The 23913-nt window shown below is 42.8% G+C and overlaps 1 protein-coding gene across 3 annotated transcripts in view; it reads right to left on the bottom strand.

Moving 5' to 3' along the window:
• Positions 1–4308: 4308 nt before the first annotated feature.
• Positions 4309–23913, bottom strand: part of arhgap31 (Rho GTPase activating protein 31) — a 102357-nt gene continuing 82752 nt past the window's right edge. For all 3 annotated transcript variants that reach the window (XM_078559910.1, XM_078559911.1, XM_078559912.1), the window contains 6 exons: positions 21507–21705; positions 19415–19539; positions 16316–16375; positions 12172–12792; positions 10985–11283; positions 4309–7529 (listed from right to left, as the gene is read on the bottom strand). In XM_078559910.1, coding sequence (XP_078416036.1) covers positions 5307–7529; positions 10985–11283; positions 12172–12792; positions 16316–16375; positions 19415–19539; positions 21507–21705 — 3527 coding nt within the window. In that variant the 3' untranslated portion in view covers positions 4309–5306. The remainder of the gene's footprint in view (positions 7530–10984; positions 11284–12171; positions 12793–16315; positions 16376–19414; positions 19540–21506; positions 21706–23913) is intronic.

Here is a 23913-nt window from a genome sequence, read left to right on the forward strand (position 1 = left end):
GGAATGGTGGAATAGCCTTCACTACCATGGAATCTGGGGGAGGGGGGTAGTTTTTAAATTGGATCTGACACTTCTTACCAACAGAAGACAGAGGCCGGAATTTTCCGGCCCTGTTGGTGTCGGGCATCATGGCGGGCGGGGGGATAACAATATGGCGAGATGGCCAAAAAGCGGAATCATCTGCTGGTGTCCACCATGGCTACTGGAGGCTAGTGTGAACTGACTTTGCATCCTGGTAATGGGAGGCAAAGCAAGGCACAGCCAGAATCGTTCCCCCCCGCCAACACCAGATTTACCGCTATGCCGGCGGGAAAACACACCGGCCCAGAACACATCTGGACTAGTGATGTGCAGAAGTCAGGACTTACCATATGAGCCTTGCTCAGGTCCCAGACTTCCGAGGAGCAGAAGATGCTGGAGCCGTACAGCTACCGGACCCTGGAGGATCATGTGCATCGCACGCTGGGTGGATTCTCGTGGACATAGCTCTGCTGTGAAACAGCTCACGGGAGGTGGGAGGTCTATGTTGATGTCTCAGGTCTGCATTGCAACATCACAGTCTTGGCCATGGGCTGCGGAGGGTGACTAGCAAGGGTATGGAGAGGAAGGTCTAGCTGTGAGTGGGAGAGGAAGGTGTACCTGGAGATGTACCTGGTGGGGAGGTTGGGAGGCAGGGACCAAGGTGTCAGAGAAAGGGTGGTGAGGTTGTGAGGGGGGAGGAGGGAGTATGGGGGAGGGGGATGTAACGGGGGAGAATATGACAAGTTGGGGGGTAGGTATAAAGTGGGAGGAAGGTGTCAGGGAAGGAGTTCAAAGTGGGGGAAGGAGTTTGGAGGGGGAATGGACTTTGTGGGGGAGGAAGGAGTTCGGGGGGAGGAAGGAGATCGGAGAGGGGAAGGAGTCCAGTGGGAGGAGGAAGGAGTCCGGGGAAGAAGGAGTTTGTAGTGGGAAGCAGCCCAGGGGAGGAAGGAGTTCAGAGAATGGAAGGAGTCCAGGGGGAGGAAGGAGTCCGGAGAGGGGAAGGAATCCAAGGGGAGGAAGGAGTCTGGGGGAAGGAAAGAGTTCGGAGGGGGAAAGAAGTCCAAGGAGAGGAATAAGGGTGGAGGAAGGAGTAAGGGGGTGAGGGGGAGGGGGAGGGGTGTTGTCCAGGTAAACGTGCAAGGGAGAGGTCTGTGGAGTCAATGACTGCCTCCTGGGGAGTGAGCTGGGGATGGGTGTGGTAGGAGGGAATGGTGAGTATGAGAGGGGGCAGAGTGAGCCGGAAGGGTGGGAGGATGAGGGTGCGACAGTAGCAGTAGAAGGGATGGTGAGGGTGGAGACTCGGAGGCAGACATGGACCCCGGGGGCAGAAAGGGGGAGGTCAGTGTGGATGGGGGTTGGATTCTTAGGAAGATGGGGAACATGCATCTTCATCTGGACATCCTGGAAAGAAAAGGGTTCTGGTTGGTAATGACGGTGGTGAGGTGGAAGGTAATGCCGGGGGTCAACAGTGATGGGGGAAAGGATGTGTGTGACTGGGGGAGGGGAAAAGACGGAGGAGTTTATGAGAAATTTTACTACGACCATTTTTTTCAAATCAAAAGTGAGTGGAGCCTTGCATTGGACGGGCACAGGTGCTGCATGGGAGTGTGATCAGTGGGTGGGCGGAGATACAGGTCGGCCCAGATTTACAACTGAAAGAGAAGCCCAGCAGGCAGCAGTGAAAACGCTCAGGACATTGAGATGGGTGTGATGGATGAAAACTCCGTGTGCATGGGAGAATGATTGCACAAGGCTCTTAAAGGCCCTGCCTTTCACACACACTTCTCCCTCCAGAATCGCTCGTGGTCTGGCTGCTTGCAGCTGAACTGCTAGTGGGAGAGGATGCAGGGGGAGGATTCGCAAAGCCTGTAAATGAAGCTGAAAAACAACATTATACATTATTTAGTGAAAATGAATATATTTTCAGATTATAAAGTGACAAAATGTGTTTACCCGTACAACCACTTGTGATCAAAAATTCTTAAATTTTCTAGACTGACAACTTCTTTTAGGTGCTGCCCTGACATCTGCAGCAGGGGTGGAGACAACCTATGCAATGTTTCGCCCTGTTGCCTCTGATGACTTTGGCATGCGTCCTCTGGAGATCCGATGCCTTGAGGGCCCTGACTTGCTTTGGCTGTCCTCCTGTGGGCCAGCTGCTCCCTCTGTGGTGACAGAAGACGAGGTTGAGGGGGTCACAGGCAAAGGGGACTCGGAGGGAGTGGACAGCCTCTGAGATTCCTGAGTGGATGATCCAGGGTGTCCAGCTGCTGCTCCTCCTCCCTTCAGGTGCCGGAGGTCCCTGGCCTGACTCCTTGAGGAGAAGTAGTACCTGGAGGGATGTCAAGGTGCCCCGTTTCCCTCTCGTGTTGCCGCTACAGGAACTCACCCATGGCTACTGCGATGGAGCACAGGTCTGCATGCATGTTCACGTTCTGCTGGAACACGGTCTCCATGCCTCCCCATGGAGACCTCCATAGGCGCACATGTGGACACCGCTTCATCAGAGAGCTTGCAAATGCATTCCTCCAACTAGCGTGCCACTCTGTTGAGGGCTTCTAACAGCTCTGCGTGATGTTCCCCCACCTTCTGCTGACTCTCCATGATGAGTTGGAAGGCCAAATCCGAGGCATAAGCACTGATAATGGTGCATATTATAAACATACGAAATAGGAGCAGAAGTAGGCCATTAGGCCCTGTGAGCCTGCTCCGCCATTCAATAAGATCATGGCAGACCTGTTTTTATTTCGAGTTCCACATTCCCATCTACACTCGATATTGGTTACATCTGAGCTGTGGGTGAAGTGTCATGAGCCTTTCAGTTGTACAATTTTGGGGGGTCCGGCAGTGCAACCAAGATCTTATACCCAGATGGCAAAACCAAGTCTATGGACATGAGAGTCACTGTCAGCCTTTCCTTTCCAGTAGAAGGTGTATTCCCCTGCTTGTTCCTTCAGCTGCCCCTCCCCAGGGTCCCATTAAGGGCAGTGCTGTCCATTTGGAGACTTGATAGCTCACATGATACGATTACAGTTCTTCTTTCCGGATGGTCACTCTTGAGATTATCCATGAGTGTCCTAAAATTCCAAGTTGCAACATTTAGAGTTGTCTTTCTTTGAACATGAAGATGGTGATCCTGCAGGATGTGGTTCCCCAGCCAGGAAAAAAATGGGACAACCTATTTTTTGGGGAACCTTTTCCTCACTATTTGGGTGAGCAGAGAGCATCATGAAGAGGACTTCTCAGTCACAGATGTAGCTGCCCAAAGACACCACTGTCCCAACACAGGTGTCCAACAACCTTTATACACCTGTCGCCTATGTACAGATTCTTGACTAGGGGCTGCTAGGTTCACAGTCCTGACCCTGTCACCAACTCTCTATCACCACAGAACTTGGCAAATGGACCCTGGTAGAAGCCTGCATGTGACTTTGTTTAACTTGGGGACCATGGTGCGCCATCATTGTCCACATGACCTGGACAGATCGGTGGTCAGATTTCAGTGACTTGATGAACCACAATGACTGGGACCACCTTGTCACTGCAGCCTTCTTCCACCTTTGCAGCCAGAAAGACACATGTACTGCTGCTGAGTATTTCTTGGACTGCATTTTGACTGGCACCACCACCACTGTCCCTCCCCCCACCCCCCCACTGCACACCCCCCCTCACCCCCGCCCTTTCTGCTATGGATGGCCCTACCAGGAGCAAGGAGCTCCCAATGGTATTGCTCAAGGGATCGTCCGAGCATACAACCCTCTTCACTACATGAAGGTGGCCACTAAAGGCCTACTGCAGCACAAATTAAGTAACTGAGAGTGTGCCTGAGCAACCATTTTTTAAAAGCTTTAATAAAGAAATACAAAAAGTTGCCAGGCCTTCATTGTCAGGGGTGGGAGAAGTAAGTGTGGAGTCTCCCTATAGGGTGAACTTTGGCTGTACCCCCCAGCCAGTCAGCCAGGGAGGACCTGCTAGGACCACTGGCACATCAGATTGCCACTAGGTGCCCACTTCCAGGTAGTTGATTTGCCTCCTCATTGTGTTGGGCAACTGGATAATCCCAGTTGCCCTTCATTACCTACTTTCAACAATGTTCTTTATGAGCCTAATCATGCGCTCACCCTGTGGGGGCACCAAAATGGAACAGGATCAGGAAGCTGGCATGCCAGCCAGCCTTGTATGTTTCTGACCCCATCTGTCTGTTTCCAACGGTGACAGGGCCTGAGAATTCTGCCCATTGAGTCACGCTGTGGTTCAGATTATGAAATAAATAGAAATGGCAAAATGTTTGTGAAGTATATTGTTATTCAAACATTTTAATTCTCAGAATTGGAAAACATACTTACATTTAATATTTGACAATATAGAAATAATTTCAATACACAAGAGAGATATAAACATTGAAACTGAGATGTTGAAGCATTTATGGAAACACTGGAGTTGTCTACCCTCTGAGATGGCTGTATCTAGATAAATAATACAGTAGTATATCTATTGTAGATTATCTGCTTTGGCCAAAAGTGAGTGACACATTTCTCCATAGCTTGCTTTTCTATGAGGTATAATTTGAACAGTATAAATTTGGAAGATACAATAATTTGAACTGACATTGCTCTATTACCAAGTGTAATAGATGAACAGGTAAAGTAAGCAATAACAAAACAGTATGGTGTGCATTGTTGGTGAAAAGTCAATCATTAAGTGCATTAACCACCAATGATGCACAACTTCACTATCATAACACTTATAGCAAAATGTCTCCACTCATCCTCTAAAAGGTTTACTACAAGGTGCAATAAATATTATAGTAATGTAACCCTTGTAGCAAAATAGACAAGGACATCCATTCTATTGCTGTGAGAGATGAACTATCAATAAGATGAGTACTATACAGTTTGGCAGTAACCACCTCTCACTCACATTCATTGCACAGATTTAGTTTAGAGAAAGCTTTTGAAATGTATTTTTAAAAAACTGTTTGGCCATTACTTTGTATATTTTGGATTTATTCTTTATTCATTTTAATTTGCATGTTGTTAAGTTGTGTTGCAATCAATGCCAGAATTAAGCTTGTACTTTTTGTTTATTAAATACTTAATCCAAATAACCTATTTTCCACACCTTGTACAAGTCCAGCTACTTTACATCTTCTAATGAACATTTAAAAATTTTGACAGACGTTTGAGCAGGTGGGTGGAAGAATACGTACACATTGTGACTGAAAGGTGTCATAAAGATATACTCTTGTGTAGCCAGTCTGAAGATTGTAGAATCATTAAAGGTGGTCATTCAATTTGCCTGCCACCTCTATTTTCAAATATCATAGACCTCCTTTGAGGTTGGTAGAAACAACTTGTTGAGGTCTCCAACCTCTGTCCACTTTTTGGCATGCTCATTCGACTTCGAAGAGTGACACCGTCTGGCCCTTTCTGACTGTCATTAAGTTCATGTGGGTAGCTACTAGGAGTCGAGTGATCCAATTCTGATGGTGACTGTTGCTCAGGGCTGGATTGTACTGGACTAAGATGCACCTTGTTGGAGTCTATGGAAGAAGGACGTTCCACACTAGGCCAGGGTGGGCTGAACAGGATAAGGCTTTGAGGTCTGCCTGCCTTTGATCTGTGCTGTGCATGCCGCATAAACCCAGGCTTTTGTTGCACTGGAGATCTTTCCACTCTTGATGGGGTTGGACTGTCGAATACATCTTCTCCATTTGATTTGCAGGTTCTTTTCACAATTGGTGCTGCTTCAGTGGTTTTGGACTGTACAAGTGAGGTCTCTGGTGAAACTGCACAACTTGTGTGTTCAGGTATTTGAAACTTGGGTAGGCCGTTTTCTTTCCCATCTTTGCATCCTGCTACTGAAGGATTTATTAAAGAAGAATCCAGTCCATTTTTGTTCTCAGGACTACTCTGTTCACATACTGTAATGGGCTGCAAAATCGTTAACACTTTATCCCGAGGAAGAGAGGGAGGAGTGAGATTATTTTTTGGCAAAGGTTGAGGGACCTGGGTAAACTGCAATTTTGGTGGAATGACTGGAATGGCTTTGACTTGACATGTCTTTATCATGTAAGTCATTCGAACTGCAGTGACACCGATTGGGATTGATTGAATTGAATAACCATCAGATAAAGGAGGCTTGTCATTGACCATGGGGTATAAAACAAGTAATGAGGCCTTATTATTAGATTTCAAGCAGCCTTCCTCATTTCCATCAGGTATTATCCTTACAGATTCAGTTTCTGTTGACTCTAAATATGGCGTTGCCCCTGCACTTATAACACATAAACTCTCTGATTCCTTAGATGATAATGAATTGTCTTCAGTTAATAAGACGTGTAGTTGGTTACTTGTAGAGATTCCCTCCGCTTCATCTGGGAAATTTACAGATTTAGTTACAAGAGAGCTATTTTTTAAGGAATCACCATTGCAGATTTGTAAAGAAGTCTCTGGGCTTTGACTATTCCAATCAATATCATTGTTAGCAAATTGAGATGAATTATTGTTAAAATCTTCTGGAGCTATTATGATGCAAGCATCAAGAGATAATGTCTCCAGCCTTTCACTTGGTATCACAATTGGTGACGTTAAAGACAAACATTCTTCCTCATCTTTTGTAGCTTCACCCAGCTGAGATGAATGGGAGCTAGGCTGTTTTAATGTATCATTGTCCATCCAGGCTTCAGGTAGGAGGAGCTCACTGGTATCAGTCTGTGATGCTGCACATTTCTGATTTGACTGAATATCTGCCAATTGCCCCTTCTGATCACTTTTATCGTTGGATAGATTAACCTTTGTATGTTCCCTCTGCATGTAGAGGACATCTTCTGAGCATGTTCCTGAATGATTAACATCTGTTTCTGAGTCTGGTTCAGGTTTGTTAGAGATATTATCCCTAATGCAAGGTTCTGAGGACTGAAATGCATGGGGAACAGTTGGACATTGATGCTTTTTGTCTGAATTAGGATTAATTAATTGATTTGGATTAGATTCAGGATCATTTGAGATGAAAGAATCTGTAGAAATTCCTGAGCATGCTATCGGCGGGCTCTCAATTGGCGTTATGAAAATGTTTTCATCTGTTATCGGTTGAGTAAGCTCCATCTTTGAGCAATCACTTAACAGGGGCCCGGTAGACGTACTCTGCTGAGGCTGAGCTGGGCTAGGGTCAGGCATCTTGGTGCTACTTTCTTCACTGGAATGTACATTATTTATGGAGTTTAGGCACACTTCTTCTGTGTTATTTTCAACCATTAGAGGTGGGCTTTGTAAGAACAGGTCAGGAAGACTGTGTATTCGTTGATGTCCTTTAAACTTTAGTTTTACTGAGGCATCAGCCAGGGGCTTGTCCTCAATATCACTCTTGTCATGTGACTGAACCAATCCTTCCTCCACCTTTTCTTGAAAGTTGTTTATCACAGTGACCTCCTCGGGTTCAGTGATCACAAGCTCTTTAGCATCTGGCCACAGTTGCTCCATAAACGCCTTAGCAGAGGAATCTGTGTCCTGTGAAAATACACACAGCATAATGTTAATGAAGCCTTCATTTTTGTACATTGGAACTGGACTTTAACATTTATCAATTGTTTTTACTGACTAAAAGTGAACTACATCAGATGGTGAGGAAGTGTTGCTGCCTGTTCTTGTAAGTGAATGGGTTTTTATGCATTGGCCTAAGGGATAGTTCAGTGGGGTAAATGCACTGCCTAATGTTCTTAGCCATATAGATCAGGAACGTTCAGTGGCCGGACCGTGCTGGGTTAACTGATCTCAGCTAAAGGAAACAATTAGATTAATCCTTGAGTACAGGGAAGAAAATTAAGCTGGGTTCCTGCTCTCAAGTGCTGTCCAGTAACTTCTGTTGAAAAATACATGTGTAGATATGGCGTGTGCCTGTCTTTGATGGTGCTCAGGGTCAAGTCAGCCATCAGCACCCTGTCTTACCTTACGCATGCAGAGTGGCCAGGCAGGTGAGGTACCAGAAGGTTGTTAGTACTTCCGGAATTGTCCTCCAGCTTGAGTCATTGTATTCAAAATAAAGAAAGAATTTGCATTTATATAGTGTCTTATTACCACCTCAGGGTGTCTCAAAGTGCTTTACAACCAATTGGCTACTTCTGAAGTGCAGTCATTGATGTTACATGGGTACATGTGGCGGCCAATCTGCATGCAGCAATGACCCAGACAATCTGTATTTTCTGGTGTTGGTTGAGGGAGAAATATTGGCCAGAGCACTGGGAGAACCCCTCCACTCATCTTTGGATAATGCCAAGGAATCCTTTACATTCACCTACATGGCAGGCCCTTAATTAGTTTAACATCACATCTAAAAGATGGTACCCCCGATGGCCCAACACTCTCTGTGTACTGCTTTGACAGATCAGCCTAGATTTTGGACTCCTGTAGTGAGACTTAAACTGACAAACATAAAACACAGGTGAGAGTGCTAGCACTGAGTTAAACTGACATTGCAGGAAAATAATTCAAAACTATAAAACCTTGAGGTCAACAGGAAATGTATATTGAGAATCCAAGTGTGGAGATTAATGGCTCATGCTGATGTTTCTGTCCATTCATTTTAATAGATGAAAATCCAGCAGAGTCTGTTGGATTCGGTTTTGAAGAAGAGTCATATTGGACTCAAAACATTAATTCCGTTTCTCTCTCCACAGATGCTGCCTGACCCACTGAGTTTTTCCAGCATTTTCTGTTTTTAATTACAGCAGAGTCTCTTGTGCTTTGTGTCCGAATTTTCAGTATGCAAGCCTGGCAGGTGAAAGTCTGCTCCAGAAGCTTGAGTTTGTAAAGCCTGTTAACCTACTCTTAAATATCAATAACAATCAGAAGACAAAGCATTCTTACTCATTCCTTCCACTAGAGGACACCTGTGCTACACCCCAAATAAGGTCAGATATTGATCTAAAAAGGATATCTTGCAAAAAAAAATGACATTAAAATTCTTTACTGCAAAGAAACAATCATTAGATATCCCTGCTTGTAATGCAGTATAGGAACATTTATCAAACTCACATGATAATTGGATTTTCGTCAAGAGTAAATAATCCCAATTTAACCACTCAGATTAGAAAACTGAGAATTTCTGTTTAGGGAAAACACTCATGTGGTAAACGGTGTTATGTGATTCACAGCCAAAGGAAGGGAGATGTGTTACCCACCACATTTTCCAGGGTTGAACTAACTGAAATATTACAAATAGGACCCGTGTGATAGTACCACCTCTGACTGGATATTGAGTGGGGGAGAGGGGGAGGAGAATTACATTTAAAGGCCTGTAGCAGTTTAAAGAGGTCAGACTATAGCAAAGACCATTTTGGCAGTTCAACTTCAAAATATATGTTTGAAAAGTGACTGTTTGCAAGCTCAAGGCAGCTGTGACATTTCTAGTAGCGCTGTGGCACCTGTGACATTTCTAGTAGCGCTGTGGCACCTGTGACATTTCTAGTAGCGCTGTGGCACCTGTGAGGTGGAGATGGGCTGCAGCTGGGGATTGGATTATATGATGTAAGTAAGTGATAGCATTGTTTGTGAAGTCTAGCCTGCATAAGCACTGCTTCTGAATCAATTGGAGGTGGAAGAACTACAGTCTGAAGTGGGGTTACCAGCAGGTGAGTGTCAGGTGTATCCTGTGCTGTCTGACCAGCTTGGTCTCTCTTTGTTCCTAGTCTTCATTTTCCAAAGAGCAAAAATACAGGGAGACTTCCCATGAGAAACCCATTATGGCCTCTTTGGAATTGGTGGGTGTGGGGAAATGGGAGCTCAGGAGCAGCAGGCACAAAGATAGGTGGTAAAGCATTTGCCAGCAGGTTTAAAACAACAATTAAAATTGGCTGAAAAATCAACTCTCCATGGCCATTTTTAAAGTACCTGCTGGATCCTTTGAAACAACTTGTCCCCTTTATTTATCACCTAGCAACACTGAACAACTGTTTAACGTGGGTGTGTTTGACGCTTGTGTAAATGAGTGGTAATGACATAATATAAGACTTACGATGCCATGAATCATCATTGCCTTATTCAAATATGTCTGTATATTTTATGGATGGTTCTGCTAAATGTGGCAGCCATAAATCGGGTGGCTAACTGGAACCTATGCCATTTCCCTTCTCCTGCCCGCTGGAACATCACCTGCAGTTTGGATGGTATTACTCAGAATATCTAAGATGAACTGTCCTCAATGGTTGTCGGCATCTGGCAAATAAAGATTCCTTAATCTAAAAACATGAACTTTGCTTTTGTTACTATTGACCTGATCAAGTATGAATCTTGACAGTGTCAGCAGATTATTCCACACTGAAATTAGCAGGGATGTGATCCAATCATATCCTAATCCTTTTCCATAATCATTCACTTCCAGCAGAAGTTACAGGATTAAATCCTGTGAAGCTTCCTCAGGACATTTGGCCACGTCAAAGGCACTATGAAAATGCAAGATGTTGTTTTGTGGTGCAAGGTGGTGTGTACAAATCCCACCATTAGGGTCTGACCTTCTGAGGGGAGTTTCTGTTTGAAGAAAAGACTCCGGCAATTGATATTGAGAATAATTGTGTTGGGTGTTCACCCTAAGGACTTAGCAAATCCGTTTAGTGAGTCATTCTGCCACATAGGTTCCCAGTTTGATCCCTGGCCTGTGCTGGCCTGGCCGATTTCAGCCAAAATTACCTGATTTTCTGAAGTATATAATGGGTGAATGAATCAAAAGCTCCTGTCCTGTAGCCTCACCCCAAATTAAAACTATCTTAAACATGTTAACTGATTGTACAGTGGAACATCTAATTGTTTTGCAATAATTCTAGTGGATAACCAGGAAGGTGGAAGCTTCATTGTAAAATATACTTGACACCCATGTGCACACTTTTGACATCCTTCTCCATTTTACAGTGCAACAACTAAAATGAACACACAGTCTGCCAAACTATGATTCGAAAATGCAATGTTCTAACCTGTTTAGTTGCCAGTTGCTCTTCTGTGTTGCTGATCCAAGCTATTTGGTGTCCATTTTCACACGATTCCCTTGTCAGGGGAACAAGTGATGGATGTGTTTCGTTCGGCTTTGTTTTCTCAGGGAGGCTCAGAGAAACGGGTGACCTGGTCACTGGTGACGAGGGCGTGATGAGCTGCAGTGGATCCGAGTGCTGGCATGTGAGATTTGGGAAAGGTTGTGGCTGATTTTGTGACTGTGAATTTGAGGAATCAGTGAGGGGCTCAGGCTGCAATTGGGGTCTCTCAATTTCCTGGTCATCTAAATAGAAGAAAAAGGAAATATATTTTTGGGTTTAGATAAGTACAATTGAATAAAATATCCAGAGACACCTAGCAAAGTGACCCCTGAAATCTATCCTCCCTCTCCAAATATAAAATTTTCTGTCATCTTCCAAACAAAGCAGAGAGACTGAAATTCTATCAATATGTCTGTAGATAAAACGAGAAGTGAAAAATCCTTACTTTGACAATTTGAAGAAATTGAAAATAATAAGCTATTGATCAATGTATTATTTTGAAATGACATGGTCACTTCTCCCTTCCTCTCCTGAAGGTTCTTACTGTTACTGAAATTTTCATTCATCTGCGATAGTTGAATTCAAAAGGCTAATTACCGATGAAGGACATTGAAGCCAACTTCAACACTGTCCTCTTCCAATATTAAGACATAATCTCTTTCCAACTGATCACTGCTTAACAATCAGAGAAAACCTGAGCCTAATTTCTCTCCTCCCTCATCCAGAGGCACTGAGACCTTCCTAATTGTCTAATTGCCACCAAAACTGTTCATGTAAGGGAAATAAACAGGAGGCAGAAGATGGGGATATTCCTAATATGTACAGTTTAATACCATGCTGAGCGGTGCATTTAATCACTAAGCTATTATTAGGGCATTTATCAAGAGTTAGCTTTCCACAGCTTAGTGTTTCATGTTTACCCAAATTGATTTTAGCACATGATATAACTATGAATCAATTTAAAATCTTGCAGTTGACTACAGGAAATAAACAAACATAGCCAGTTTCTTAATACTTTACTCAAAGCTATAGCACAAGAGCTCATAAATAAGGTGCTAAACACATATTAAATATATCATATTCGTACTCAGTACGGGAAACCGAGTATCCAGTCAGTGCATGGAACATACCATTCCGTTCATGCCTTTCTGAATTGGACTGCTCGCTGAGACGATCTCCTCCCCCTTCTAAGGTTATGGGTACAGTACTGTCTTCACCTTGTGATGTTCCATTTGCCGATTCTTGCAGACCTGAGTCCTTTAGATTTTGTGCTTCGCTACAGGGAGTGGCGCTGGGGCTGATAATTCCTGAGACGTGTAATGGCACAGACACAGAAAAAGGCTCAGATATATTCAATGCCATTGGCTTTCTGTGATGTCGTGGTGATGCTTCAAGGGGAAACAAGTTACCTGGGAAGTTAGATTTAGCTGAAGAATCAATGGGATTTGTTGAATAAAACAACCGCCTAGTCTTTGGTGATGTTGGTTCTGATTTGTTGAATGCATCTCCACGAAAAACCTTCAGCTGCTCTGGTTGTGCCCTGAATGACGCCGGCTCCTTGGCAGATGTTTCTTGACTAATATTACTGGCGCATCCTCCAATAGCACCAATGAGATCTTCCTGATCCCAATTACTGTGCCTCCTGCCTAAGCTGTAAGAACTTCCTGAGCCAAGTGTGCGTGATTTCAGTGATGGTGAGAGGCTTCCTCCCAGAGCTGCAGCATGTTTAAATCGACCCCCCTTTTCATCATCTAAGAAACAGAAATAAAATACTTAAGAAGGTTTGACGTAAAACACTGTACAAATTAGATTTTTAACTTTGGGGTAAAGGGTGTGAATTATTTTCCATTTCACCCCCTTCAAGTTTGCAAGCAATTTACTCAGTTCTCCTCAAACCATGAGCTATCCTCTGACTAAGGTAGAAGGGAGATGACTTATTGTAGGATGCCTATTTCATTTTATAGGTTGGTACATGTTGTAATACAGTAACATCCAATTTTCCCAGATCAGTAGCAGACATGCAGCTTGGGATGTTTTACAATGGTAGAGGTGCTAAATAACAACAATTTATATTTATAAAGCACCTTTAATATAATAAAACGCCCCAAGGTGCTTCAAAAGAACATCACAAAACAAAATATGACCCAAGCCACATAAGGTGAAATTAGGTCAGATGACCGAGAGTGTGGTCAAAGAGGTAGGTTTTAAGAAGTAACAACAGAAAATGCTGGAAAAACTCAAAAAGTCTGACAGCATCCGTGGAGAGAGAAACAGAGTTAACATTGAGTCCGTATGACTCTTCTTCAGAGCTGAAGAAGAGTCATACGGACTCGAAATATTAACTCTGTTTCTCTCTCCATGGATGCTGTCAGACCTGCTGAGTTTTTCCAGCATTTTCTGTTTTTATTTCAGATTTCCAGCATCCGCAGTATTTTGCTTTTATCTTAGGTTTTAAGAAGCGTCATGATGGAAGAAAGTGAGGTAGGAAGGAGGTAGAGGGGCAAGTTATTGTTGTAAATTATTCCAATAGAGCCAAAGTGTAAAGTGTAACTGGGAAAATAAAGGAATGCCATTGAACTCAATGAATGGTTCAAAGCAGCTAAGGGAGAATTTGAAAGAGCTCTAGGGCTTTTGATCAACCCCCCATCCAATTGTTCTGGTATAGCAAGCAAAAAGTAAATAGAATGTTGAGCTGAATGCCAAACCAGCAGAGTTGAAAGTCAGAAGATGTTATGTTAAAACTACACAGAACTCTGACACAGTCAGACCACACCTTTATTAATGTGTCCTCTTTTGATCATCAATATAGAGACATTTACTTCCTCGAAGCAGTGCAGAGAAGAGCCAGAGGGATATCAGACTGAGTTGCCAGGAGAAACTGAAGAAAACTAGCTTTACTACCTTAAAAATAAGTGGCATAAGATAGCTAACTGTGTAGACAAGGTAAATTTGGAACAGTTTCAAGTTAGAATAAGGAAGCACATGTTTAAACTGGTGAAAAGCAAATGTAGGACTTACGTTAGGCAGTAATTCTTCACTGGAGTGGGGTGGGTGTAGCACAGTAACAGACTTCTGGGTAGAGTGGTAGGGGCAAAAAATCCTATAGCCTTTCAAGAAACAATTGGATAATGTAATGGGAGGGCTGTAAATTTGCTGGTTGAATGAGATAGGTTGGGTTGAATGGTATTACACATTCCTATTAACCTTATAATTTTCCCAATCTCAGCACTGATCTGATTAACATCAGGATTTGTAGGGAAACAGAGACAAGTAAAATTAGCATTACTCCACTTCTGATGCTGGAAGCCTATTTTCTGAGGCACATTTGTTTTTACTTTTCCACTTCATCTAGCCTGATTCATGATCAGAGAGAATATTTCATACCCTTTGCCAAAAATATGTTTCATTACATACAAAACAATGCAACTGCAGAAGCTGAATTAATGCCAAGATAGACACTTTCATTAAGAAATCTAACTGTCACAGCATTAATAGCACAGAGGGAAAAGTGCTACTCAACTATGGGGATTAGCTTCAATGAAAAGATTACTTTAATTCCATGATTACCAAGGATCACAAGTGAAGTAACATTTAAATGGATTATGCCAACGGGGAATTGGTATGAGTTTTATTACCTCCAATTGTAATTGATTGAATTAGTCCACTTGCCACTTTTCCACCTTTGGCTCTCTCCTGGAATTTATGTTTGCGTATAATTCTGAGATCTGGCAGCTCTTGATCAAATTGATTTTTTTTTAAAAAATGGGATTTAAGGTAAGGGGCAGGAGGTTTAGAGGGGATGTGAGGAAGAATTTTTTCACCCAAGGGGTAGTGGGGATCTGGAACTCACTGCCTGAAAAGGTGGTAGAGGCAGAAACCCTCATAACACTTAAGAAGTATTTTGATGCCCACTAGCGATGTCATGGCATACAAGGCTATGGGCCTAGTGCTGGAAAATGGGATTAGAATAGTTAGGTTGACCTATAGTCAATAGTTAAATATATAGCTCAATAATTGACCGGCGCAGACTCGATGGGCCGAAGGGCCTTTTTCTGTGCTGTAGGCTTCTATGACTTTATGACTCTATGGGCAGAATTCTTATCTCGATGGGCGGGCGGGCCGCCGAACCCTGCCGCCGAAATGGGACCTGCCGCCATTTTGAGTGGGCGGGCCAATTAAGGCCCGCCCAGCGGCCTGCCCGACAGGAGGCACTATGCGCTTCCTGTGCAGGAGTTGGAGGGAATCCCCATCTGTCAAAGTGCATTCTTTCGCGCATGCACACGATAGAGCGCACTGCTCCCTGAGGCAAAGTCCTGTCTCAGGGAGATTCGTGAGAGGTAAGTAAACTCTGAAAATAGAGAAATATTAAAATTATTAACATGTCCCCCTCATGTGACAATGTCACACGAGATGGGACATGTTAATAATAAACACATAAAATTTATTACATTTTTTAAAATCGGACATGAAACTTCAACCCGCCAGTGGATGAAGTTTCATTAATAATCTGCAGCCCGCTGGGGCTCCTGGCCTGCCCGCCAGCCTTAAGGTTGGCCGGGCAGGTTGTTTAATAAGGTTAATTAGCCAGTCAATGGCCTTAATGGGCTGATTTCGCTGTCCGCCCGCCTGCGTGAATATTTAAAGGGACCGGGATGACGTCAGGGGTTCCTTCCGATGACATCCCGCGTCATTTTCCCCTCGGTGAGCGGGCCCCGCCCCCAAATCGCCGAGGTGAAAATCCTGGCCTATATGTCAGCCATTCAGCCTGACAGTAAAAGATGGAATGAACCCATATACACTGCTTGTTAATGATCTGTGCTTCCTCTAATGTTAATTTTCTTCCCTTGTATTACCAGGCTCAGCAGTTTAAATATGTTAGTACACTGAATTATACCATTAATGTTCACAAATGAAACAAGACACAATAGGAGTAGATGAGACACTTCCTAGGAAAGGATGCCAAGATGATTCAGAATTTTCTGTTTTTTTTGCACAAGGATCCTCACAATGTCTCTCTTTTTACTGTATCCTATTGCAGGTAATTTGCCAGTCAAGCTGTAATGGTCTTGGGGTGATGTCATGCAGAATGGAATGCTCTCCCAGTGCGTTCTCACATTGTAATTTGTTTTTCAATTTGAACCTATGGTTATGTTAATCTGGCGTATTGCCTTTTACAGTAATGCTGATTTCAGGCTGGATTTAACACTAGGTTACACTTCATTTTCCTTCAGCAAAATGAGACTGTGCAATAATACAATGGGTAGAATGTCTTACCGTCTGTTGGCAAAGAGCAAAGGGACTCCATGCTCTTAGCAGGTCGAATATTGGCCTTCTCTGTTTGAACACAAAAATATAGAACAGAGATCTGGTCAGTGAGAGATATGGTTGGAATAATGAAACTGGGGAGAGAGTCACAAGACTACGACCTAATAAAGCTGTTCAGACATTATACACTCGGAACAAAGCTTGGTGACTTATGGCAATGCTCTGTGAACCACAACATTGGATTGTATCCTTTCGCTGTCAGCCTTAGCTCAGTGGATACACTGTCATCTCTGAATCAGAAGGCTGTTGGTTCAAGTCCCACTCCAGAGACTTGAGTACATTAGCTGAAACTTCAGTGCAGTACTGATGGTTGCTGTGTTGTCAGAGGTCGGTGGTTCAGATGAGATGTTAAGCCGAGGCACTATCTGCCCATTCAGATGGATCCAAAGTAGCTGCTGGCACTGGTTGAAGAAGAGCATGGGAGCTATCCTGGGCAACCTGGCCAATATCTAGCTCTCAACTAACATCACTAAAACAGGTAATCTGGTTATTCTTCTCATTGCTCTTTGTGAGACCTTGCTATGTGTAAGGTAGTTGGGGTTCCCTACATTACAACAATAACTACCACTTCAAGGGAAAAGTCCTTGAGTGGCTATAAAATGTTTTGGGGCATACTGAGGTCATAAAAAGGTGTTATACAAATGCAAGTTATTTCTAAGCATTTGTTATATTAAATTGTGCATATGTTTTATGGGATTTTAATCATGTTTTGTGAAAACTACAGATTCTTGTGGTTTCAGGAATGTTCTAGGGCTTCTGTAACAGCCCGAAGAACAATCCTGGCAAATTGGAAAATAATCTGTACCTTTATAAGGAAATACCATATACATCATACATTGAGGCATTGTTAAATTGCCAGTAGAGCCTTTTCAATCCATTTGCCTTGCTATAATTGAATACAGCTCTGTCAATTTCATATTATCTCAGCCCACATTTAGACCTTGAGATTGTTCTGTGTGAATACCAGGATTCCAAACTATTTTAGTAGAGACATTAATGTGTCTGAAATAAATTGGCTTAATATCCCCTTTAAACAAAAGAGAAAGAAAAGACATACAAATATTTTAAACATTCCTACATTAATATTTGCATAGTGTGTTAATGTTCATGTTTATATTTGCAGGCTATTGCACATTTTGGTATATGTTTGAGCATACTTTAAGAAAATATACATTTACATGTAATAACAGTTTTCCTTTTTCCTCTGTCCTTCAATACCCAGTTGCAAGGAGAAGAGGAGAAACAGGAAGAAGACCCTATGTTAGTGGAGAGGCTCCCCAAGAAACCTGGCATAGGTGCTTTCTCCAGAATCTCATGGGCTGGAGGGTGTGCATGTAGCCCCAGGGGCAGCTGTATGGTTAAATGGAGTGGAGCTGTAAATTTAGGAAGTTTTTCATCTGTCCAGGATGATCTTCGAGCCTTGGGGCTTCTGACTGTTGCTTTTCATATCTGAGACAGGAAAGCTGGGTGTAGCTCTCCTCTTATACACACAATTCTGTGCCTTGTGGATGCCCATTTTCCTCTCTGGAAAATGTACCCCTATGTATCAATAGCAGAAATGTTTAATGGAGTCCTTCCAATTTTGGATCTGCTATAAATACCTTCTTGGGTTCAGTTGTGTCAGTCATTCCCATAAGTGCTCTGAGTACCTTAACTTATGGGAATTGACTTACACTCCTCCATCTAGATTTGCATAAAAGTGGGATCCAGGAGTTAAAAGTAAGACTCCCTTGTGATCTGGACCAGGCCCCCCCATGTGCATTTCTTCAATCGTTCCAAAGATGGACCAAGTTAGATGAGTTAAGTCTTGGTCCAATTCATTAGGCACATTTTTTTCCCCCACTCAGTTCAATCAGTAAACCCTAGCTTTGTGTGTGATATAAAAATAATAGTCACATAGTGCTTTGTGGTTCACTTTACTGAAGCAGAATGACGCCCCCCCCACCTTTCATCCTAATATGCAATCTAAGGCAGAATCTCTCCTTGGTGCAACTCCTGTATTTAAACTTTTCACAGCACTTGGCAGTGTTACTGTCCTCTTCGGTATCTGAGCTTCTTTATTTTTAAAGTCTGACTATGTTGTCAACTTTTAGTGAAGACTGACTACCCCATCCTCAAAAAAGCAGAGTGGGACATAGTCTGAAATCTCAAAACAACACATTTTGTTGTTTATTAATACATATTAATACATGAAAATGCACAGTGTAATTTCAAGACTTTTTGTTCTCATTTTTTTTCTTCAGCAAATAGTTAACACAATTGTTCGCAAAGCTCATATCCATCTGGATGATTGACTAGGCTTATAGCGGCTATGACAAATTAACATGTATATCACACAACATCTGATTAATCAATACTTTCCCTATGCTGGTACTTGCCAACTAAAAGCCCAAATAAAATCACGAAAAATTGAAGGACAAGAAGTGGATATTTTTCCAGTTGAATTCATTTCACTGCCACTCCAACTCACCAAGCTAACATCAAACTACATTTTGAACATCGATAATACCTTTGATTCCACTGCCTTATTTGAAAGCCTTGAAGTATTATTCTGGGGTTAACTTATCAATGTCATTTAATGCATTAATTAGCTCAGTGAGATCACCCATAAACCTTCTCTTTAGTTTATCTTTCCCCATAGTTTATCCCCTTATCGTTTGGGATCGCTCTTCCCTTTAACAATGGCCACATAATGGAAAGAGTAGATCGAGGTGGGGGATGGTGGCTGGTGGTGAGAGATAGAGGGCCTGTAGGATTTATAGAGGCCAGTTGATTGGCTACTGCCCATTTTATGCCCCTTCTGCACTGAACGTTAAAAATTCCATTCATAGGGCGGAATTTTTCGGCGGGGGCAGGGCTGGGAAATGCAGCGAGCCATTTAAATGTCCATTCACTTCAGCGGGACGGGAAGACCCTGCTTCTGCTGGTGGGAGTGATCTGACAATTCCGGCCATAATTTCCTTTTATTTCCCCAAAACGTGTTTGATGAAACCTGGGCCTGTTGTGGTCACTGAGGATTTTGCCAGTAGGTGTCAGTATTCTTCTTACCTGAAAATTGATGTCCTCTTACAAACACGCTGCCATTCCTGCTTAATTTGCCCTTTGAATCATTTCCTAATCGTCCCAGATTAAATATGGATTTCCATTTCTTTGTCTTTGCAGGAAGTTTTCTCCTAGAGAAGAGGCAGGGTCCTTACAGTTCAATCATAGGCATAACAACATGTCTATTTTATATTACATATTAAAACCTGTGCCAAAATGTACAATTTTAACTCAGCTCTGAATTCCAGGTTGCCTGAACAAACCAAACCAATGGAATGTAACTGTTCCATTCAAGCACCACATGGCCAAGGTCAGGGACAGGATGGAGCAGTGAATTAGCGCATTGTCTTTTTCACTGGGATGATTTCCATTGGCAGCTGAAAAAACACCTAACAAAGTATTATCATTTCCCAGCACACTCCCCAGGACTATCAAATCCCATCATTAGCCCTGCTACTATCAAATTGCAGGCTTGCCCCCAAAGGCAGCAACCCCATCCCACCTCCCAGAACTGATTAGTAATAGAGTCCAAACTCAGCTATCTACCTTGAATTGGTGCATCTTTCATCCCATCTTGCTGTGTCTTTAAGAATGTTAAAGTACAATAAATAAATATGCAGGTAAAGGAATATGTATCAATTATAAAGGCAACTCCATAAAGTTTTCAGAGAATAGGGGCAGAATGGTGCAGTTCAATCCCTAGAATATCAGGGGAAACCCCAGAATACCATTTACCAAAATGAAACGTGATTTATAAAGTTGCTGCAAATTAGCAGCCCTGATATTATCCCTACATTCTGCAAACATCGCTATTGTTAGAAAAGAGATAATCTTCTAACTCGCCATGACTAGTACCCTGTTAGATAGTGATCAGGATCGTGATCAATGGCTGATTATCTTCTCTTCCCACCACAGGGATGCTTTGGCCAATTGCAGAGCTCCTCCTAGCATCTCAGCTGAAATCAGTTGATTCAGTCAAGGGTGGAGGTTAAATTGCATGGCTCAGTTTAAAACTGGATCAAACTTATTTAATTAAACTATGACATTCAGTCCAATTGAGATTCAGCTGTCAGCTGTTCAAAAGTTGTTGTCTAATAATAACTTGTACTTTCATTCCTTTAGAATGAAAAATGTGCATTTTTGAAACTATTTTTTTCCTCCCTGGTTTCAGGTGATAATTGCAGGAGTTAGGTTGCCTGTCAGGGTAGCTAGGCAACAAAACTAAATGCCGATTTGTATGTTACATCATAGAGTGTTATAGCACAGAAGCAGACTGTATATTTTTCTCCACAAGTCTCCTAGCACCCTCGTACATTTTAATTTTTCTCTTTCCCAAGCAGTTCCTTTTTAAAAGGCTTTACGGATTTCTCTATCAGTGATTTCCACATTCTAACCACCCTAGTAAACACAATGCTACTTTTGTCTTCTGATACCTATGTGAATGAGTATTGTTCGGTTATTTGATTATCATCTTCATGTTCAAATCATTCCATCCCTATCTCTATAGCTTCCTTCAGATCCACAACCCTCTGAAAACTCTGTGTTCCTCCAATTCTGGCCCGTTGTCCGCTTTCTTAACCCAATCGTTGGCAGCCATAATTGGCCCCAGAGCTCTGGAGTTCCCTCACCAAATCTCTCTGCCTCTCCACCTCACTCTCCCCTTTTAAAATGCTGCCTAAAACCTGCCAATTGACCAAATGTTCGTTCGATACTGATCCTGCTTATTATTTCTCCACCCCCCCGCCCACTCCCCCCCGCCCCAACCGCCCACTGGAACTGAGGTCTCACCTTTTCTGGCATCAGCACAGACGGGGAATTGAATCCAGCAATTTCCTGCCCTGTGTGGTTAGTTCCGACACTGCACAGCATTAACCAGCTTAAAATATTTTTTAAGGTTCAAAATAACTAAAGTGGTAACAGATTTTAGCTGAAACCACCCTCGAGAACCTAGATTTTAGAAAAGCTAAGTAACTAATGAAAATGGTGTAGAATGTCTGGTGAGAAGGTATTATGGGGGCGGTGCAGGGAGAGAAGTTAAATTCCGTCTGAGCATGTGGACCACGGCATGAAAGGAATAGCACTTGAGAAATGTGCTTACCTAGGGTCTGGCAGATCAATGACTGTATGATAAATAGTCCCAGCAGCAGGTCCAGTGTCCATAGGAGCAGAGTGCAATTTTTCAAGACGAGCAGGATGATCTGGTCTCAGAGTCCTGGCCTGGGCCTCCTCTAAGGTTAAAAGCTTCATCGATGGCGATACAATAGGAAGTGATTTGCATTTGGCAATAGGATTGTGAGCTGTGGGGATAAATCATATTGAACAGGGTAATAATGTTTACCTAGATGTACACTCCTTGTGCCTGCTGGTCAATCACATCCAGTGTAGATATAATGTCTGGAAGTACCATTTTGAATTTAGATGACAATTCCAAAAAACATTTAAAAAAACCTTTGTGCCCTGTTTATCCAGTTGGTGATCAATTGGAATATTCCAAGTTCCATTCAGCCATATAAATCATAAGAACTAGATTTCTTGTCCAACCAATCAATTGCGCCTACAAGATTCATGGCACTATTTGAAGAAGGGAATCAAAGTTCACCCAGTGTCCTGGCCAATATTTATCTCTCAGCTAAAATCATTAGCGCATATCACCTGCTCATTATTTCATTGCTGTTTGTGGGGGCTTGCTGTGCACAATATGGCTGCTATATTTCCTTATGTTACAACATTGCTGACACTTCAGAACTACTTCATGACTATGAAGAACTTTGGGAAGCCCTGAGATCATGAAAGGCTCTACATAAATGCAAATTTCTTCTTTTTTATATGATATAACCACGTGGCCAGAATAGCAATACACTAATTTCACAAAGCAAGTTCCCTTTAAACACCAAGTACACCAGTTTAAAGATCCTCCTGTTTGCTAAGCTAGTGTTTCAACTCCAGCACACAATATTTAAACAGAGAGATTTTTCTTATTAAATTTCAAATGTTAGAGAAAGTTCCAATTTATATTTCATTTTAAAAGTCAATATATTCTAATTTTATGCAAGCTTTTTGACCCTTCCCAATTGCCTCCTCTTCTGAAAGTGGTGATTCACACTGGAGTAGGATTCCATAAGTGACAGTGCCTCTCCTGTCATTTCCTCTTTCTTCATCTTTGAGCCTGAACGTTATGGTGGGTTTATTCGACTACAGGGGGCATCACAGCCTAGTGCAATCCTCCAGTCACTCAGTCTCCATGCATAAATAGCAGAGGGTTGCACATAAACCCTAAAATTTTGCCATGGGATATGAATGTAGTGTGTTCATGTGAAACTTCTAGCTTGATAAAGGTCTTGACCCATTTAAAATAGTGCAGAGGATTTTCAGACAGATGTTTAAAACATTTGTATGCTGCTTTCCCACAATATCAAGATCATTGAAGTTTATTTTAAACCCCCAGGACCTGTGGGAGAGGGGAAGTTAGAATTTCAAAGATCAGAAAACTGACCTCAACCAGTCTCCAATGTGTCCACTTCCTGGCAGGGAACCAACCAGCTGTCCAGAGGCGGGTCAGTGACTTAAACGTTTAATAAGGCTGCCGCTTCAAAGTTGACCACTTTTAAAAATGTTAGTGTTGTGGACCTGGGGCTCCGAAAACCCAGTGGCTGGAGGGAGGTGAGATTCCAACTAATCCGTGCCTTAATTTTCAGTACTGCTTGTGTGTCAAGAGGAGCTGGAGTGCTCTAACCCTCAAGTGAGCCTGTTTCTCTTCCTGCAGTTGGTCACCCTCCCACTGGGATCCAATCTCACCCCAACACACGATCTTGCTCCCTGACATTTCAAATCTTCCTCAACCTTTGATCTTTTCTTGAACTCTGATCTCCCATGGCCTTTGATTGCCAGCTCCACCCAGTTCTGACTGTCTCTCCCTCCCTCTCTCCCTCCTCATGGCTCCCTGTGTCTGGCCTGTGATGCAGGCCTTCCCATGTGATAGCCAGCCAACATCTCAGTCTGGCCAGCCAGGAAATGGGGAAGAAACATCTCAACATAGTCCTATTGATAGCAGGACCTCCAGGTTCCTCGCATTCCTGGGCTTCCTATACACTGTGACTCCCCTCCCCTTCCCCCACTCCCTCCCAGCCTCCTCATAAATATTGGGGATGTAGCGTTTCCACATGAGTCACTGGATATAAGCAGGAGTGGGATCAGCATCCTTATTTTTTTCTCTCTGAACAAGGACCCATGCAGCCAACTGTAACATCTCTATTTCCCCACTTGTTATATAACAGTGACTGTATTTCAAAGATAATTAATTGGCAGTTAAATGCTTTGGGACCCTTGAGGATGTGATAAGGCACAGTAAAAATGTAATCTCTTTCTTACTTGTTCTGATAGCGATCAGACAAATCAGCAGGGACTTGGGCTGAATGATTCAGTCCATCATTTAACACATTCAGCCACTGATCAGTCAAGGCTGAGGACAGTGGAGAACTAGGGCCTGATTTTTAGGCTCCACTAGG

Source organism: Cetorhinus maximus, chromosome 16, assembly GCF_964194155.1.
Source record: "Cetorhinus maximus chromosome 16, sCetMax3.hap1.1, whole genome shotgun sequence".
Lineage (NCBI taxonomy): Eukaryota > Metazoa > Chordata > Chondrichthyes > Lamniformes > Cetorhinidae > Cetorhinus > Cetorhinus maximus.